Source organism: Hypanus sabinus, chromosome 12, assembly GCF_030144855.1.
Source record: "Hypanus sabinus isolate sHypSab1 chromosome 12, sHypSab1.hap1, whole genome shotgun sequence".
In the NCBI taxonomy this organism is placed as follows: Eukaryota; Metazoa; Chordata; class Chondrichthyes; order Myliobatiformes; family Dasyatidae; genus Hypanus; species Hypanus sabinus.
In genome coordinates, this window is record NC_082717.1 from 87014196 (window position 1) to 87034269 (window position 20074).

The window sequence follows — 20074 nt, forward strand, 5'->3', positions numbered from 1 at the left end:
TTTCTCTGTACTCTTTCAAGCTAATTGATATCTTTGCTATAAGTAGATGTCCAGATTGCAGACATTGCTCGAGATTTGGCTGGACTAATGCCTCATACAATTTCAACATAGCCTCAGAACTCCTGTAGTTGGTGCTTTGATTTATGCAGGTAAATGTGCTAAAAGCTCTCTTAACAAACTTATCTCTCTTATCTACCCGTGATACCAATTTTGAGGAACGATGGATCTTTATTACAAACCAGAGGAAGTCTGCAGATGCTGGAAATCCAAGCAATACACACAGAATGCTGGAGAAACTCAGCAGGCCAGGCAGCGTTTGAGGAAAAGAGCATTGTTGACATCTTGGCAAAGACCCTTCATCAGAACTGGAGAAAAAAATACACAAAGTCAGAGAAAGAAGTTGGGGGAGGGGAGGAAGAAGTACAAGGCGGTTGGTGAGTGTGGCCTCATTGCGCCAGTAGACTGACATCACATGACTGTCCACAGCCTGCTCTACTGCCGTGATGATGCCACACTCAGGTTTCAGGAGCAACACATTATATTCTGTCTGAGTAGCCTCCAACCTGATGGCATGAACATTGATTTCTCAAACTTCCAGTAATTCCCCCCCTTCACCATTCCCCATTCCCATTTCCCTCTCACCACCTCCTTCTGGTGCTCCTCCTCTTCCTTTTCTTCCATGGCCTTCCGTCCTCTCCTATAAGATTCCACCTTCTCCAGCCCTGTATCTCTGACACCAATTGACTTCCCAGCTCTTTACTTCACCCCTCCCCCTTTCACCTATCACCTACTATCCGGTACTTCTTCCTCACCTCCCTCCACCTTATTGCTTTGACTTCTCATCTTTTTTCTCCAATCCTGATGAAGGGTTTTGCCCCAAAATGCCGAACTGTACTCTTTTCCATAGATGCTGGCCTGCTGAGTGCCTCCAGCATTTTGTATGTGTTATTGTAGATCTTTATTCCCAGATCCCTCAGTTCTACAGCACTCCTCAGTGCCCTGTTCACTGTAAGCACGTTAGCCTGATTTGTCCTCCTAAATTGAAACATCTCACACCTGTCTGCATTAAGTCCCATCTGTCATTTTTCAGCCCATTATCCTCGCTGGTCCAGATCATTTTGCAAGCTTTGATAGTCTTCCTCACTGTTGACTATCCCCCATTCTGGTGTCATTGGCAAATTTGCTGATCTAGTTTACTACATTATCATCCAAATGGTGAATAGAAATGATAAACTTTGGACCAGCACAATCGAAGCACACCCCTAGGCACATATTCCAAGCACTTGTGAAATCCAAGCACTTATTCCTTAGGGCTCGCCTCCAATGTGAGTCTTTGCCAAACACCTTGCTAAAGTCCATGTAGACAACATCCACCAATTTCCCTTCATAAGTCTTCTTGGGAACTTCCTCAAAAATCTCTACAAGATTAGTTAGGTAAGTCTGCTACACATGGTGCCATAAGGAAAATCTCTAAATAGGCCTTGTCTATCCAAATAATTCTACATCTGTCCATTAGAACACCTTCCAATAATTTACACAGGACTGATGTCAGACTTGTTACATATCCTCCAAACAAGAATGACAATGGAATAGTAGGATTAAACATTTTTCCTGAGTCACATTAGAAGGAGTTTGACACAGTCCAGGGAAGTTTTCCTCCATTGAAGCCAGTTTCCTTGGGCCATTTTTGCCATCACTGTGGAGCAAAATGGATTAGAGTGGCCAATCTTGTTTTGATTCTCATCGCCAAAATGTTATATACCTGTGGGGAAAGATCAATGATGCAGTAGTATGATTAAATGTTTTTACCCAATCACGTTAGTAACACTACCACACTGGGCAGCTTACAGTGCAGGAACAATGAGCTGGGCCCACCAAGACAAAAGGCACGTGCATTTGAAATCCTATGCCCAAAAGAGAGAGCCCTCCTGCATTCAGGAGGACCAATTGATTCACTACGCGATCGACTACCCGCTTGCGCATGTAGCCGCCTGGCACGCCTTAGGCTCGCTCAGCTCACTTCCGTCTGGGGGGAGCAGCCTTCGGCCCCGCCAAACTGGGTAATCAGCTTGTGTGGATGCTGTGTGATATCCTCACCATGCCAAATAACAGACAGAACACCATATACGATTAAATGATTACACTTTATAGATATTACTAAAACTAAGTGATTAATAACGATACAGTATATACGAAGGAAAAGAAAATAAAGAAAAGCAGCCAAACTTATCAAAATCCAAACCACTTTGTGCACAACCATTGGAGAACAATTAACGAAGTCTTCTGGCCAACATTCGATCCCTCAAACCTCCTCAACTTGTAGCTCAGCACCACCTGAAATGATCAACCAAGCACCCTCGGCACACCGGTCTTCATCTTCTTTCCTCACCGAAAATCCTGGACTTGGACCCCCGTTCGGGGTCCGTTCCGTCGCCCAGCTTACAGCATCGTGTCCTCTCGCTCTCACCCGCTCGCGCCAACTCCCCAAATGCCCGCCAGCACTAGCTTACAGACCCACAAGAAGACCCACTTTATACTTTACTGTCACCAAACAATCGATACTAGAGTGTGCAATCGTCACAGTGATATTTGTTTCTGCGCTTCGCGCTCCCTGAAGTACAAATCAAAGTAAATTGAATAAAAGTTTAAATTAGAAATCATAATTAGAAAATAGAAAAGGGAAAGTAAGGTAGTGCAAGTCAGGTCCAGATATTTGGATGGTACGACCCAGATCCGGGTCAGGATCCGCTCAGCAGTCTTATCACAGTTGGAAAGAAGCTGTTCCCAAATCTGGCCGTATGAATCTTCATGTTCCTGAACCTTCTCCCAGAGGGAAGAGGGACAAAAAGTGTGTTGTCTGGGTGGGTCTTGTCCTTGATTTTCCTGGCAGCACTGCTCTGACAGTGTGCGGTGTAAAGTGAGTCCAAGGATGGAAGATTGGTTTGTGTGATGTGCTGGGCTATGTTCAGGATCATGAATAACATTAATCCCAATTGGATAACAAATGAATACAATTCTCATTATCAGTACTTTTAACCCAAACAAACTGCCAGAGAAAGCACTTATCATAACAAAGAAGCATTCCGACTTTTAACAAAACAAAGAAGCCATTTTGATTTACACAGGCAGTAACAAAAGAACCCCCTCACACCAAGAAGAAACCCCCTTACAGGCGCTTGCCACATTCTTACAATTCCGCACACATCTGTAGAAAAGGGGTGCTAATGTGAGAATCTTACCTGAAGGAGAAATCACAAATGACTCATTAAAATATTATCACATTACTTGTTTACAAGTTATACATAAAATAGTAACATCATACATCTCACAACCAATCACTACTCACTTAGACAACCAGAACATACATACAAAAGAGCAGAGAGGATGCCAGAAGGGTATGAAAGGGTGTAAGGAACGGCTGATAATAGATTCTGTAATTCCAAATCAAGCCTGGCAGAAATGCAGAAATCTGTCCTGCTGTTTTATTAACTACGAAGAAGCATGTGCTTCTGTCTCACATTCATAGGAAATAGAAACTCTTAACATATATATAAAAACTATAACCAATTCTTGGTAAGTGCCCTCAACATGTGATGAAGTATTAGCATACCATTATCACCCTATCAATTAACAACTAAAAAAGAACAACCACTGCTATCAAAATAAACCGAGGCATTTTCCAGGGTGACGCTTTAAGCCCACTATGGCTCTGTCTGGCATGAAAGCTGGACTCTAATTTACTGTATCAGACAAAAATTGGGTGTCAGATCAAAAACAACCAAGCAATTTATGGCTTGACACACTTTCTATACATGGATGATTTTCAATTATACACTCATTCATCAGGAAAGCTAAAGCAATTAATTCAAATATCCAACCCAGGATGAGTCCCCGACCTGAGGACTGATGGTCTCCAGCATTTCTCTGACACGAGTTCTGGGATCCCCGATGTTCAAACATGGAGCACGTGGATCCAGACTTGAACTCTTGCTCTGTCGATTAATTTACTACCCCTGACGGCTAATATCCCCTCATCCCTACCCTAAACCCTAACACTGTCGCTGTCCCCAAGACTATTCCTACAGTCCTGGAAGAACACCTAAGTCTGAGCTACATTGACAGACATTGTAGTTCAGTGTCATCTTCACCAGGTGAAGAGTTTTGCTCTGAGCGATTAACTCTGTTCATCTCTCCACACATGCTGCCTGACCTGTATCATGTGAGGAGCTGGCTTATTTGTCAGTGAAAAGCCACATTTGGGGCGTTGGCTGTTGTTTGGTCGGTTGAGAGGATGAAACACCTCTTTCCCATTGGTCGCCTGTGCACCATGGCACTGGTTTCTAGTTCTGGGTGCCTCACGGGTATAAAAACAGCACATGCGAGATATTTGCTTTCTTTCCATTTTCTCCGAGGCCACTTCAGGTTGAAGTCTTGACTAAGGTTGAAGGACTATTGGGAAAGAGCATTGCAGACATAGATGAGCCCCCCACATTTACTCACTTAAAAACTTGTTCTTCGCATGCTTAGCTCTGCAGCTTTATAATTGGGGATACAGTATTTAATGGAGTATCTGTTGAGTTAGAAGGGTTGCTGAATGTTCAGTATTTCAGTTATGCCCAGTTTAGTGTTTCACTGTTTGTTTATGAATAAATAGTTAATGTACTCACTCGCAATCTGTGTCTTCAGTTTCACTCCCTGAATCTGGAATCTGTTTCCATTGGCATGGTTGATAGGATTTAGTTGTTGGACAGAAGGTGAGTATATTTGGAAGGACAAACAATAGAGAGAACACCCATCCCCACACCTCCCCATGGGAGCAGTGCCGAATCCTGTGGGAAACTCAACAGAGATCCAGGATTTGGGAGTCTTGCTAACCTACTGGCGGACTACAGGCCGCCCATAGATTAGTAAGAGCAGTTGGACTCCAGTGAGGTGGAAATCACACACCACGTCATTCCTGTACTGAGAATGCTAGAGATCCCCAGGAGAAAGCCGAGCCTGCGGGATGGTTTCTGGCTGTTTGCAGCCATCATTAAGCACCAGGTGTTGGCTAGGGTTGTGATGACTGGGCTGGAATTGACACAAAGTGAATTGGAGGGTGTGAGGTTGGAGTGGGTCAGAGGAGTGGGGAAATCAAGGAGGCTGATGTCATGGAGGCAACTGAAGATGAAAAGATCTGGAGAGTGCAAAAAGCCTGAAGGACGTGTTCCAACTGTAGAGGGAGATGAATTGGAATGGGCCACATGGAGGGCAGCCAGTGAGTGAGTGGCCAGTGAAGGAGTGGAGCTTTGAGACTTTCACTCAAGAGATTCTGGCAGTTTTAGTAGTTGGACTGTGCAATCACGTCAATCAGGATTTGAATAGCTCAGCAGAAAGCAGTTGATTAGACGACCAGGATTTGAATAGCTCAGACTCAGCAGAAAGCAGCAGATTGGGCAATCGAGGTCAGGTGACCAAGCACCTGGCAAAGCTCAAACAAATAAATAGAGGCCTAGCTCACTAGCTCAAGCAGAGCAGCCAGTGAGTGGGCGGGCCAGTGGAGCTTTGAAGCTTTGACTCGAGAAGAGGCGGAGGACAAACTTACTCCCAGTTAGGCTTTACAATGCCTCCTGAGACAGTGATGTGCCTCTTCATGTGAGATGTGGCAGTCTTGGGGGAACTCCCCTCTCCTGCAGAGTCACATCTGCCAGAAGTCATGTGGCAGGGTGATATGGAAGACTGTGTAAAGAATCTGGAGCAGCAGCTGGATGACCTTTGACTCATAAGGGAGAATGAGGCAGACATAGATGAGAGCAACAGTGGGGTAGTCACACCTAGGCTGCCAAAAGCAGGTCGTTGGTTGACAGTCAAAGGGGGGAATGTGAATGAGAGTAGGCAGATAGTGCAGAGAACCCCTGTAGCCATTCACCTGAATAAGTATACTGTCCTGGATACTGTTGGCGTGGATGACTGGCCAGGGGTGAGCCATGGTGGCAGGGCTTCCGGCATTAAGTCTGCCCTGTGGTGAATAAGGGTGGGACGGAGAAGAGGAGAACTGTCGTCATTGAGGACTCTATTGTCAGGGGAGCAGACAGGAGATTTTGTGGACGTGTGGTCTCCTCCATGTTTTGTTGCCTCCCAGGTGCCAGGGTCCCGGATGTCTCTGACCGGGTGCACGACATCCTGGTATGAGAGGGAAAGCAACTGGAAGTCATGATACATGTTGGAACCAACGACCTAGGCATGAAGAGGGATGAGTCCTGAAGTGTGAGTTTCGGGAACTGGGCAGAAGGCTGAAGAACAGGACCTCAAGGGTGGTGTTCTCAGGATTGCTGCCAGTGCTACGTGATAGTGATGGTAAGAATTGGAGGAGATGGCAGCTGAATGCATGGCTGAGGAGTTGGTGCAGGCGGCAGGGTTTTAGATTTTTGGATCATTGGGATTTCTTCTGGGGAAGGTGGGACCTGAACAGATTGGATGGGTTGCACCTGAACTCGAGGGGGAGCAATATCCTTGCAGGTAGTTTTGCTAGCATGGTTTGGGAGGATTTAAACTAATTAGCAAGAGGGATGGGACATGGAGCGATAGAGCAGTGGAAGAAGTGCATAGAGTAAAGCCAGATCTAACATATAGAGAGGCTTTGAGGAAAGAGAAGCAGAATAAAGGGTGTAAAGGTAGTAAGGTAGAAGGGCTAAAGTGCGTGTACTTCAATGCAAGAAGCATCAGGAAAAAAGGTGATGAACCGAAAGCTTGGATACATACATGGGATTATGATGCGGCCATTACGGAGACTTGGCTGGCACCAGGGCAGGAATGGATTCTCAATATTCCTGGATTTCAGTGCTTTATAAGGGATAGAGAGAGGGGAAAAGTGGAGGAGGGGTGGCATTATTTGTCAGGGATACTACTACAGCTACGGAAAGGGTGAGTAATGTAGCAGGATCCTCTTTTGAGTCAGTATGGGTGTAAGTCAGGAACAGGAAGGGAGCAGTTACTCTATTGCTAGTATTCTATTGGCCCCCTGGTAGCAGCAGAGATACCAAGGAGCAGATTGGGAGAAAGATTTTGGAAAGGTGCAAAAATAACAGGGTTGTTATCATGGGTGACTTTATGAGTGACTTCCCTAATATTGACTGGCACCTGATTAGTTCCAATGGGTTAGATGGGGCAGAGCTTGTTAAGTGTGTCCAGGACGGATTCCTGTCACAGTATGTTGACAGACCGACTAGGGGGAATGCCATACTAGATCTAGTATTAGGTAATGAACTGGGTCAGGTCACAGATCTCTCAGTGGGTGAGCATCTGGGGGACAGTGACCACCACTCCCTGGGCTTTAGCATTATCATAGGAAAGGATAGAATCAGAGAGGACGGGAAAAATTTTTAATTGGGGAAGGGCAAATTATGGGGCTATGGCTAGAAATTGTGGGTGTGAATTGGGATGATGTTTTTGCAGGGAAATATACTCTGGACATGTGGTTGATGCTTAGGGATATCTTGCAGGATGTTAGGGATAAATTTGTTCTGGTGAGGAAGATAAACAAAGGTAGGGAGAAGGAACCATGTGTGATAAGTGAGGTGGAAGAAGGCAGCATACATGAGGTTTAGGAAGCAAGGATCAGATGAGTCTATTGAGGAATATAGGGTAGCAAGGAAGGAGCTTAAGAAAGGGCTGAGGAGGGCAAGAAGGAGGCAAGAGAAGGCCTTGGTGAGTAGGGTAAAGGAAAATGTTAAGGCTTTCTTCAATTATGTGAAGAACAAAAGGATGACAGGAGTAAAGTTAGGACCAATTAGAGATAAAGGTAGGAAGTTGTGCCTGGAGGCTGTGGAAGTGAGCGAGGTCCTCAATGAATACTTCTCTTTGGTATTCACCAATGAGAGGGAACTTGATGATGGTGAGGACAACATGAGTGAGGTTGATGTTGTGGAGCATGTTGATATTAAGGGAGAGGAGATGTTGGAGTTGTTAAAATACATTAGGATGGATAAATCACCAGGGCCTGATGGAATATTCCCCAGGCTGCTCCATGAGGCAAGGGAAAAGATTGCTGAGCCTCTGGCTAGGATCTTTATGTCCTCGTTGTCCACGGGAATGGTACTGGAGGATTGGAGGGGGGCAAGTGTTTTCCCCTTGTTCAAAAAACATAGTAGGGATTGTCTGGGTAATTATAGTCCAATGAGCCGTATGTCTGTGGTGGGAAAGCTGTTGGAAAAGATTCTTAGGGATAGGATCCATGGGCATTTAGAGAATCATGGTCTGATCAGGGACAGTCAGCATGGCTTTGTGAAGGGCAGATGTGTCTAACAAGCCTGATAGAGTTCTTTCAGGCTTATAGATGAGGGCAGTGCAGTGGATATGATCTACATGGATTTTAGTAATGCATTTGACAAGGTTCCACACGATAGGCTTTTTCGGAAATTTAGAAGGCATGGGATCTAGGGAAGTTTGGCAGGTGGTTTCAGAATTGACTCACCTGCAGAAAGCAGAAGGTTGTGGTGGAGGGAGTACATTCGGGTTGGAGGGTTGTGACTAGTGGTGTCCCACAAGGTTTGGTTCTGGGACCTCTATTTCTCGTGATTTTTATTAACGACCTGGATGTGGGGGTGGAAGGGTGGTTTGGCAAGTTTGCAGATGACACAAAGGTTGGTGGTGTTGTAGATAGTGTAGAGGATTGTCAAAGATTGCACAGAGACATTGATAGGATGCAGAAGTGGGCTGAGAATTAGCAGATGGAGCTCAACCTAGAGAAGTGTGAGGTGGTACACATTGGAAGGACAAACTCCAAGGCAGAGTACAAAGTAAATGGCAGGCTACTTGGTAGTGTGGAGGAGCAGAGGGATCTGGGGGTACATGTCCACTGATCCCTGAAAGTTGCCTCGCAGGTAGATGGGGTAGTTGAGAAAGCTTATGGGGTGTTTGCTTTCATAAGTCGAGGGATAGGGTTTATGGGTCGCGAGGTAATGATGCAACTCTATAAAACTCTGGTTTGGCCACACTTGGAGTACTGTGTCCAGTTCTGGTCGCCTCACTATAGGAAGGATGTGGAAGCATTGGAAAGGGTACAGAGGAGATTTACCAGGATGCTGCCTGGTTTAGAGAGTATGCATTATGATCAGAGATTAAGGGAGCTAGGGCTTTACTCTTTGGAAAGAAGGAGGATCAGAGGAGACATGATAGAGTGGTGATAGCTTGGGAAGTTCAAAGGGGATATTAGTAGGGAGGATTTTTTACTCAGAGTGGTTGGTGCGTGGAATGCACAGCCTGAGTCAGTGGTAGAGGCAAATACACTTGTGAAATTTAAGAGACTACTGGACAGGTATATGGAGAAATTTAAGGAGGGGGGTTCATATGGGAGGCAGGCTTTAAGGGTCTGCACAACATTGTGGGCCAAAGGGCCTATACTGTGCTGTACTGTTCTATGCCCTATGTTCTATGTTCTATCTCACCTGATAAGAAAGTCACACTTGTGATGTGACTTGGGGTTTACGGAAGAAGCATTTTACTTTGTATCCTACAGACAGCTTCTGGAATCATAATTTTCATCACTATTGGAAGACACCATGTTTCTGGGCTTTAGTCGGATTTCCCAACCTGCCGTTCTGTTGGATTTTCAAAACAAACTATTTGGTATGAAGCAACTCATTTCTCCTGTTTGTTCAGTGACTGAAATTAATATTGCAACATAGGTACAGGTTGTTTTTGCAGATTTTAGTTCCTACTGGTTAAACAGGAGAAATTAAAACTCTATTCCTCCCAACACTGATTCTGTCACAGAATACCTTTCCAAAAGATATTTTGGCCCCACATTCAACAGATCTCAGTCATTCATCTCCTAGTAACTTAAATATTAATCTCCCTCATCACGGGAAGCAGGAAACATTCAGGAAGAAAACAATTTTGTCTTCACCATATTAATTGGTGGAATAAAGGGGAGAAGAAAGTGTTTGTGTTTGGGGTGTGTGATAGCAACAGGGTCCATGAAACCCCATGCTGGTTTCTCCTGTCGATAGCTGTGCAGGCTGAGGAAATGAGAGACTGGGGATTGAGAAGTGCAAGGTGAAGCATTTGAGAAGATGAAATCAAGGTTGAAGAGATACAGTAAATAGGGAGGGTAGATGAGCAGAAGAACCTTGGATTACAATTCCATAAATCCCTGAAATTCCCAGCACATATGGACAAGGTGGTGAAGAATTCAGATGGGATGCTTGCGTTCATCAATGGAATATAGTGAATATAATGGCAAGGATGTCATGTAATGACCATATTAACCACTGGCTAGACCTGGAGTATCATGTGAACTGGAGAGTGTGCAGAGGATGCCTGGATAGGAACACTGCAGTTAAAAGGATGGTTTGGATTGGCTGGGATTCTACCCCAAAACAGCGTACGCTCAGTGTAACTATATCAAAGTATACAAACATGCACAAAATGCTGGAGGAACTAGGCAGGCTAGGCAGCATCTATGGAAAAAAGTACAGTTGATGTTTTGGGCCAGGAACAAATACAGTTAACAATTTTTCCATCGATGCAGCCAGGCCTGCTGAGTTCCTCCAGCAGTTTGCGTCTGTTGCTCAAATTTCCAGCATCTGCAGATATTCTCTTGTTTGCAAAGTTTACAAAAGCTATGAAAGGAATAGATGGGGGGAGGTTATAAGAAATTTTAAACTTAGTTTGTATTTCCAAAATGTTTCTCCAAACATGGGGTGGTGGTGAGTGAGGTGAAGTGCCTAAGGCTCCCTTGTCTCCTGTGGGAGATGATTTCCAGGTAATTCACACTGGGCAGGGAGGAGCAGGTAATGTAGCATGAGGCTTCACAATCGTTCACAACCAGCATCTGAATCAGGTTTATTGTCATTGTTATATGTCGTGAAATCTGTTCTCTTGTGATAGTGGAAGGAGAGAAGTTGGAAGTGATACTTTTAACAGGAGGACTGGGGTAGATCTTTTGCAGGTGCCCTGACCTAGGGAAACTGACATCAATAGAATACAGAGAAAACTCTCCTGTGTTTGGAATCATGCCTCACATAGAGAGGGAATGGGGTAACCGTTGGAGGTCAATCATCCCAGTCTCGAGACAATACTGCAGGAGTTGCTCGGGGAAGGGTCCAATGTCCAAACGGAAAGTTCTTGGAGAACTCATTGTGTGGACAGGAAAGCGCCAGAGACAATGTCTGGTGTACACAATAAAGGTGGATTAAGGGCAATAGGATCTTCCAAATGAAGCCTTCCAATGGGGACGAAGATGAAGAACGTTCAATCTCTACACAGGCAGCACAGGGGTAAAATCAAGTTGAACAGTTGGGACAACACAGGAACCAATGAATTTCAGTGTGAAACTGGAGCGTTTCCCCGTGGTGCTCATTGACTTCAGTTTTACCAGGACTCCTTGATGTCCCACTCACCCACTCATCCACACACAACCTGACGCTGTCACCTCCCACTGGAATTCAACTCCTTATTCCGTGTTGAGATCAAGGCCAGGATGGGGTCTGGAGCTGAGTGGTTTTGGCAAAGCCAGATGGGCATTAGTGAGGAGGGTAGCAGTCAGGAAGGCATTAGTGAGTGAGTGCATTTTAAATGCAGAACATAGAACAGTGCAGCACACTATGGGCCCTTCAGGCATAATGTTGTGCTGAGATTTCAACTGTCTCCAAGATAAATTTAACCTCCCTACCTACACAGAGTCTAACCCTCCATTTGCCTTCCATGCGTGTGCTTATCTAACAGTGTCTTAATCTTCTTAATGTATAGGCCTTTATCACCACCCACAGCTGTGCATTGCAGACACCTACCACTCCATGTAATATAATTGCCTCTGGCATTTCTCTTAAGCTTTCTTCCACTTAACTCTCAGCCCATCTCTGCACCCTATCAATATCCTGTTGTAACCCTCAACAACCTTCGACACTATCCACAAAGCACCACAAACCATCACAACATCTGCAAACTTTCTGACCCAACCATCCATTTCCTCATCCAAGACAATTGTAAATATCACAAAGAGCAGAGGCCCCTGAACAGATCCCAGTGGAACACCACTGGTCATAGATCTCTGGGCAGAATACCCTCCATCGAGTAACACTGCCTGTCTTCTGTAGGCAAGACAATTCTGAATTCACGCAGCCAAGTTTCCCTGGATCCCATGCATCCTGATTTCTAAAAGTGTCCAACAAAGGAACATTGTCAAGCACATTACTATAATCCATATATGCCACATCCATCATTCTACCTGCATCAATTTGTTTTGTGACTTCCTCAAAGAAATCAATCAAACTCATGTGGCACCACCTGCCCCTCACAAAGACATGCTGACTGCTCATAATCAGTCTCTGCTTCCACAAATGCTCATAAATTCCATCTCTAAGAATCCTCTCCAATGGTTTGCCACTGATGTGAGACCCACTGGTCCTAGGATTATCCCTGTGATCTTTTTTGAACCCAGGAATAACATTTGCCACCCTCCAGTCTCCTGGTTCTACAACTGTGGCCTGTGAGGATGCAAAGATCATGGCCAAAGGCACAGCAGGAAGAGGCATCCTGACAGGGAGGGAGATGACAGGGAAAGGTGCTGGAAACAAGTTATGGACATTGGGCATTTCTCTTTGATGGGGTATGTGGAGAGAGGGGCCTGTGTGGAGGATGTTTAATGGCCATAAGATCCGGACAAACCCATACTGGTTACTCTTGCATGTAACTTTGCAGCCTTGAGGAAATGAGAGTTCAGGAGCTGTTGTCAATTGCAAGGTGGATGCATTTGGTCAGGTGAATGGTTGTGTCCTCAGGGGGGGTTCATGAATTCATGGGACTTGGGTTACAAGCTCACAGACCCCAGAAATTGTAGCACAGGTGGATAAGGTGGTGAAGAAGGCAGATGGGATACTGTGATGTAGGGCAGGAACATCGTGTAACAACTTTATAATGCATTGCAGTCTGGGAGTGAAACCCGCAGCTCTTTTCTCTGCACAGTAGGAAGGGAGTAATTGCACTGGAGGGGGTGCAGAGGAGGTTCACCTGGAAGCTGAGGTGTAACGTTACACATTTCTAACTTCAAAGTAAAGTTATTATCTAAGTACATATCCATTGTGTCACCATATACAACTCATTTTCTTGTGGGCATTCACTGGAAATATAAGAAAAACCATTCAATCATTGAAAGACTGAAGCCAACAGGATGGACAGACACCAATGTACAAATGATAACAAACTCCAAATACAAAAATAAGGAAAAAAGGAAATAATAGAAATATAGATTTAATAAATATTGAGAACATGAGATGAAAAGTACTCGAAAGTGTGCCCTTGTTGTGGAAAGGAAAGCAACGTAACTTGAGTACCAGCACCTTAGCTACTCCCTCCATGTGTTGCAGTTTCTGGACACATCAGTCCAGGTGATTCCCTTTCTCTGCATCACAGCCGGCCAATTCTTTCCTCTTCACCTTGGCTCATTGTTTCTATCCACATTATGCTCCATCTTCATATCCTCACAGTAACCCTGTCAAAGATTTCCCTTCTGCCCCATCCACCCCACCCATCCTCTGGGCATCTCAAAGCTAACTTGATTTTTCTCCTCTCTCAGTTCTGATGAAGGATCTTTGACCCGGAACATTAACTCTGTTTCTCTTTCTACAGATGCTGCCTGACCTGATGAGTGTTTCCAACATATTCTGACATCATTTCTAACCAGAATTGAAAGTCCCCCATCCTCTGTCTTTAACCCAGTATCAGGAACACTGGAGTTGAGGCCAAGACTCTAGCAATATCTGTCCTTCACTCTTCCTGCAAACTGAGATGCTCTCAATAATCCAGGTAACAGAAATAAGGACAGACATTGCTGAAACCCTGAGGCAGCTCCTCTGGAGGGCAGACAAGACTAAAAATGAGTTGTCAACTGCTGACGCTGCAACATGCAAGCCAAAAGCCTGCAGTCTGCTGTAGAGAGTTGTCTAAGGTAGACTGGGGAACAGTAATTGTGGGGTTAACAACAAATCAGTAAAGGCAAATGTATAATGGGTACATGGGAATAGTGTTCCTTCCTGTCAGGGACAGCAATAAAACAGGAAGTGTGGAACCAGTCGTGGCCAACAGGGGCAACTAGGGATGGTAACATCACCCACTTCAAGCCCTCTGAAAGCTGGAACTTCCACCATACTTCTTGTTCTTCAACAGTGAAGACTGATGCAAAATACCTATTCAGTTCATCTGCCATTTCCTTGTCCCCCATTACCATCTCTCCGGCATCGTTTTCATCTGGTACGATACACACTCTTGCCTTTCTTTTACACTTCATGTATCTGAAGGAACTTCCAGTAGTCTCTTTAATATTATTGGCTAGCTTACTTTTGTATTCCATCTTTACCCTCTTAATGATGTTTTAAGTTGCCTTCATTTGGTATTCGAACGTTTCCCAATTGCCTAACTTCCCACAAATTTTTGCTTTATTATATGCCCTCTCTTTGGCATTGGCCTTCACTTTGCTTGTTAGCCATGGTTCTGTCATCTTTCCTTTAGAATACTTCTTCCTCTTTGGGGTGTATATATCCTGTGCTTTCCGAATTGCTTCCAGAAATTTATGTCATGGCTGCTCTGCCGTCATCCTTGCCAATGTTCTTTTCCAATCAATTCTGGCCAGCTCCTCTCTCATGCCTCTGTAATTCCCTTTACTCCACTGTAATACTGATACATCTGACTTTAGTTCTCCTTCTCAAATTTCAGGCGGTGCTTGGTCACATTATGATCACTTGCCCCTAAGCGTTCTTTTGCCTTAAGCTCTCTAATCAATTGTGGTTCACACAACAGCCAATCCAGAATTGCTGGTCCCCTAGTGGGCTCAGCCATGAGGTGCTCTGAAAAGCCATCTCATAGGCACTCTAGGAATTAGCTCTCTTGGAATCCAGCACCAACCTGATCTTCCCAAACTACCTGCTATTGAAATCCCCCATGACTATTGTAACATCACCCTTTTGGCATGCATTTTTGTTGTAATTTGTAGACCACATCCTTACTACTGTTTGTAGGTCTGTATACAACTTCAGTCAAGGTCTTTTTACCCTTGCAGTTCCTTAGCTCCATCCACAATGATTCAACACCTTCTGACCCTATGTCACCTCTTTCTAATGAAAGTTCTATGCTTATACATTCAAAAGAACCAGAAGTATCAACGATGCATCGGTCAGACATGAATGTGTATCAAATGGCTTTTCAGGGATTCTAGCTGCCAAAACTTGACACTGATCCATTTACAGAGACTTTGGAGTTGTTGGGCAAACCAAAGGAGAGATGGTCTGAGAGAAGGAATTCAAGATTACTGAGGTCAGCATTACTGAGGGCACAGCAATGGATCAAGGATTTTTTATTATTTATTATATTTTATTATTATTTGGAAATAATTATAGTTGAGATCCTTTTGATGCTTTGAACATTTTCTGAGCAGGAAAATTTGCAACCATCTATCAGAGCCACTGAGCATTGAGTGAAGAATGTTGACAAAGAAAATCCAAAAGCTGGAATGTAGAGAGGGGCAGATTGCTCTGTGTGAGTGAGAGTGGAGCTGGGTGGGGGAACCATTGAAGAGTTGTCGGGTGGGAAAGGATAGGAGAAGGTGTGAATGGGTCACTGTTAAAAGTCCACAGCAGATAGGATACTTTGAAGAGTCTCCTTTGTGCTTCCAGTTCTGTGACCTTCAGTTTCCATCCCAATGCTTGCACACCAGGTGTATCTGACGGATTCTGTTTTTCATCTGTTAATTGATGTGTCAGACATGGTGATAATGTTGTAATGTGTTTATTCTGATCCTGGTAACTAACAATGATCGTGTCGCTCTATGGTCCCTGTGGATGCCACCTGCCTGTATAAATAAAGGACCTAACTGAGTGAATGGACATAACTGTCAATATAAGCTTTTTCCTGCTGAAGGGCATCATATTTGCTGTGAACATGATAATAGATTGTATAATCTACCTTTTGAATGGTTTCAGGCCTCATTACTATCGGATCCTGGCAGTCATTGGAGTTCTCTGTAAGTCATTCTAACCATTGCCTCCTTGAATGCTCTGATATGGAACTTGGTGTTGGATTTGTTCAGCTTTGTTTATTTCTGACTGTTATTCCAGCTCTGAATCTTCACTGGAATTCCTCGTCTCTTCCCTGATTTTACTCTTGCCTCTCTGTCACATCTGCCAAGCTTCAGTCTTATTGGGTGAGCGTCCGTCATCCTTTGCTCCTTCAGATTTGCATTGGTCAGACTCTGGGTCCTGAAGAGCAACGTATTTATTGATTTCCAGATCCTACTGGCTTAATTCCAATGTAGTCAAATGGTGTGATGTATTCCATGTAAAATGACTTGATAAGGGCAGAATTGCTATCTGCAACATTTGATTATTCGTCCAATTCTTTAAATGTGGCTAAACCCTACTGATGGATTTTCTAGAGGTGTATAAAGAATGAGAACCTCTATTTAACACCATTAACCAACACAGAATTTTCAAAGGAGTTTATCATCAATGAAGTTCGTTTGAAATGTGACCACAGTTACAACAAACCCGAAACTCTCAACTCAACCTAACTGTCAGGATCCAATTGTCCAAATCGGGAGCTCGCAGCTTTCTCCAGCTTCCTTCCCTTTTCTAAACAAATGTTTCTCCCATTGCTCTCAGTCACTTTGTGTTGACAACACATAGTTGTGTTGTGTTGGGGGTCTTATGGATAGTCTGAAGTGTTGTCAGAGGTCACAGAGGGACATCGATAGGATGTAGAACTGGGATGAGAAGTGGCAGAAATCTTCCATGCAGATAAGTGTGAAGTGGTCATACTGGAAGGTCAAATTTTTAGACAGAATATAATAATGATGATAAGACTCTTGGCAGTGTGGAGGATGTGAGAGATCTTGGGGGTCATGTCCATAGGACACTCAAAGCTGCTGTGTAGGTTGTCAGTGTTGGTAAGAAGGCACACATCATGTGTTGACATTCATCAACCTTGGGATGAGTTCAAGAGCTGTGAGGTAATGTTACAGCTATATAGGACTTCGGTCAGATCACACTTGGAGTACTGTGTTCATTTCTGGTCACCTCACTGCAGGAAGGATGTGGATACTATAGACAGAGTGCAGAGGAGATTTACAAGGACGTTGCCTGGATTGGAGGGCACACCTAATGAGTATAGATTGAGTGAACTTGGTCTTTTCTCCTTGGAGCGACGGAGGATGAGAGGTGACCTGATCGATGCATGCAAGATGATCAGGGGCATTGATCGTGTGGATAGGCAGAAGCTTTTTCCCAGGGCTGAAATGGCTAACACGAGGGGGCATAGTTTATGGTGCCTGTAAATCGGTATCAAGCTGTTTTTCACACAGAGAGTGCTGGGTGCGTGGAATGCACTACCGGCAATGGTGGTAGAAGCGATACAACAGGGTCTTTTAAGAGCCTCTTAGATAGGTACATGGAGCTTAGAAAAGTAGAGGGCTATGTGCTAGGGAAATTCCAGGCAGTTTCTAGAGTAGGTAGCATGGTTGGCACAACATTGTGGGCCGAAGGGCCTGTAAATTTCTGTAGATTTCTCTGTTCTATGTTTACCCTAATAAATGGAGATGTTAAGTCAACAGATGAAGAGCTGGAGATGGACCGTGTTGATAAGGGACAGCTGGAAATTGCATCAAGGTCACTGAAAGTTTCCAATTCCAGGGTGTGAAAAGAAGTGGCTATCCAATCAGTCAAAATGTGAAGGGAAAAGAGGGGAAGAAGACACATGTGAGACTGGTATATAGAATGTTCCTGAGTTTCCACCCTGAGATAGGACCAACTGGGAACTCAATGGCTTCACCTGCCAACACCTTCTTGTTCAAACCAGGTGAGTGAACAAGATGTTCTCTGTGAGGACAAGTTAAACCAGCTGGATATCCAACTCTTCAACTCATCCAAGTGGTTCCCATTGTCAGCCAGATAGGGAGCTCCAATGGCTTCTTTCATCTAATGTTTCATTGTCAAACTAGACTTCAACCCATTGGCCTCCCCATTTATTTAATTTTAACTGTTAAACCTACAGTAATTAACAGTGATTCTATTTTCTCTCCTTCACTTGACTGACTTACATTGTTTACTTTTCCAATATTCACAGCTAACTTGATGGCAATTGTAACTCTATCACGAGGGCGGTGTGGACTCTCCAAAGGTGTCACTTGGTATCTTCTGGCAATGGCCGTGGCAGATCTACTGGTTGTCATATTTAACGTCATTCCAAAAGTGATATATTACTATTATAAACCTCCCCTTTGCAACATCATAAATACCATGAGTTACGTGTCTGTGGCTAGTTCCGTCTGGCTCACTGTTGCCTTCACCTTTGACCGGATGGTGGCCATTTGCTTCCAGAGGCTGAAGCCCAGATACTGCAATGAGAAAGGTGCAGCTATTGTTATTGCAGTGGTGAGTGTGCTGAGTTTGTTCACCAACATCCCGTGGTATTTCACGTACAAGTCTTATATCTGCTGGGTATCGCTTGATTTCATATTTTCCCGTGTGTGGCAAGCCTTTGACTGGGGGCACCGTGTTTTAACCCCAGTTGTCCCCTTCGTGCTGATCCTGCTGCTCAACGTGGTCACTATTAGGCACATTCTGATGGCCAGTGTAGCCCGCAGGAGACTAAGGGGTCAGCGGAATGGGGAGGAGAAGGACGACCAAGAGATGAAGAATCGAAGAAAATCCATCATTTTGCTCTTCACTTTATCGGCCAGTTTTATCCTGTTATGGATGACACATGTGGTCATTCTAGCAGTTGAGTATATTACTATGCAGTATTTCGTAATGACACCTTCATATCTCGTGGCTCAAATGATGGGAGTAATGCTTCAGTCATTCAGCTCCTGTACCAACATGTTTATTTATGCCATCACCCAGAGAAAGTTCCGAGAGGAGATGAAAAATGTTGTGAAATATCCCTTTAGGGCCATCCTGAGTTTCTGTAGAAGTTAGAGAGAGAATTGGAAAATTCAACCCAGGACAGGTGGTAATGTCATTGTTCCTGACTAGCAAAACCCAATTGTAAATTCAGATCAAAGAGCTTTGAAAATGAGAATTGATTGTCCACATTTAATCAGTTGGTGTGTTCATTGGAATTGTAAAGCATCGTCTCCAGCCTCCCAGATAACTGTGGTCTATTAAAATGTGCCAATGGCTGAAACAATTCTACAGTGAATCCACAGCTCCCTTGTCAATTCTCTCCGCATTCATGTCCTCCTGCTCTAATTTTGCTCTAATTCCATCTAAAGGTTTGCAGAAGACATCACTGTTGTGGGCGGAATCTCAAATAATGATGAGTTACAGTGAAGAAAGGAAATAGAGAGCTTAGTTGCATGGTATTATAACAACGTCTTTCCCTTAGCTCAGCAAAATAAAAGAGCCAATCATTGACTTTAGGAACATGGGCAGTGCACAGGATCCCAGTTGCATCATGAGATTGAGGGGGTCAAGAGCTTTAAGTTCTTAGGAGCGACCATCACCAACTGTCTGTACTGATCCAAACATTTAGACAACATTTCCAAGAAAGTACATCAGCACCATTACTTCCTCAGCATACAAAACCAATTAGGCACGTCCGCTTTGACTCTTGACAACTTTTATAGATGAAAGCATCCTGTAGACATGCATCATGGTTTGCTTTTGCTGCTACTGTGTCCGAGCTCACAAGAAACTGCTGAGAGTTGTGGATGTAGCTCAGTACATCAATGAAACTCGCCTCCTCTCCGTGTACTCTGTCTACAGTTCTCGCCGACTTAGGAAAGCAGCCAGCGTGACTGAAGTCCCCCTGCCACCTGGACATTCTCTCTTCTTCCACTTCCTTTCAGGAAGTAGTTTGCAAAAATCTGAATATACTGTACATATCTCTACGATGAAAGATAACTTTGGTCCTACCTTTATATGACCATTGAATGGTCTCCTAGCATGATAAGATGAACCTCAACATCTACCTCATTGTGGCCTTGCACTTTATTGTCTGCCTGTTCTACACTTTCTCTGTAACTGTAACACTTTATTCTGCACTTTGTTACATTCCCTTGTTCGACCGCAAAGCATTGAAATAATGAACTGGTCAGGATGGGTGG

At 44.2% G+C, this 20074-nt stretch overlaps 1 protein-coding gene across 1 annotated transcript; it reads left to right on the plus strand.

Annotated features, from left to right (window-relative positions):
• Positions 1 to 18167: 18167 nt before the first annotated feature.
• On the plus strand, positions 18168 to 18944 carry LOC132402405 (probable G-protein coupled receptor 139). Its single transcript, XM_059985262.1, has one exon. It carries the CDS (start codon positions 18168 to 18170, stop codon positions 18942 to 18944), a length of 777 nt encoding a protein of 258 aa, XP_059841245.1.
• The last annotated feature ends 1130 nt before the right edge of the window (positions 18945 to 20074 follow it).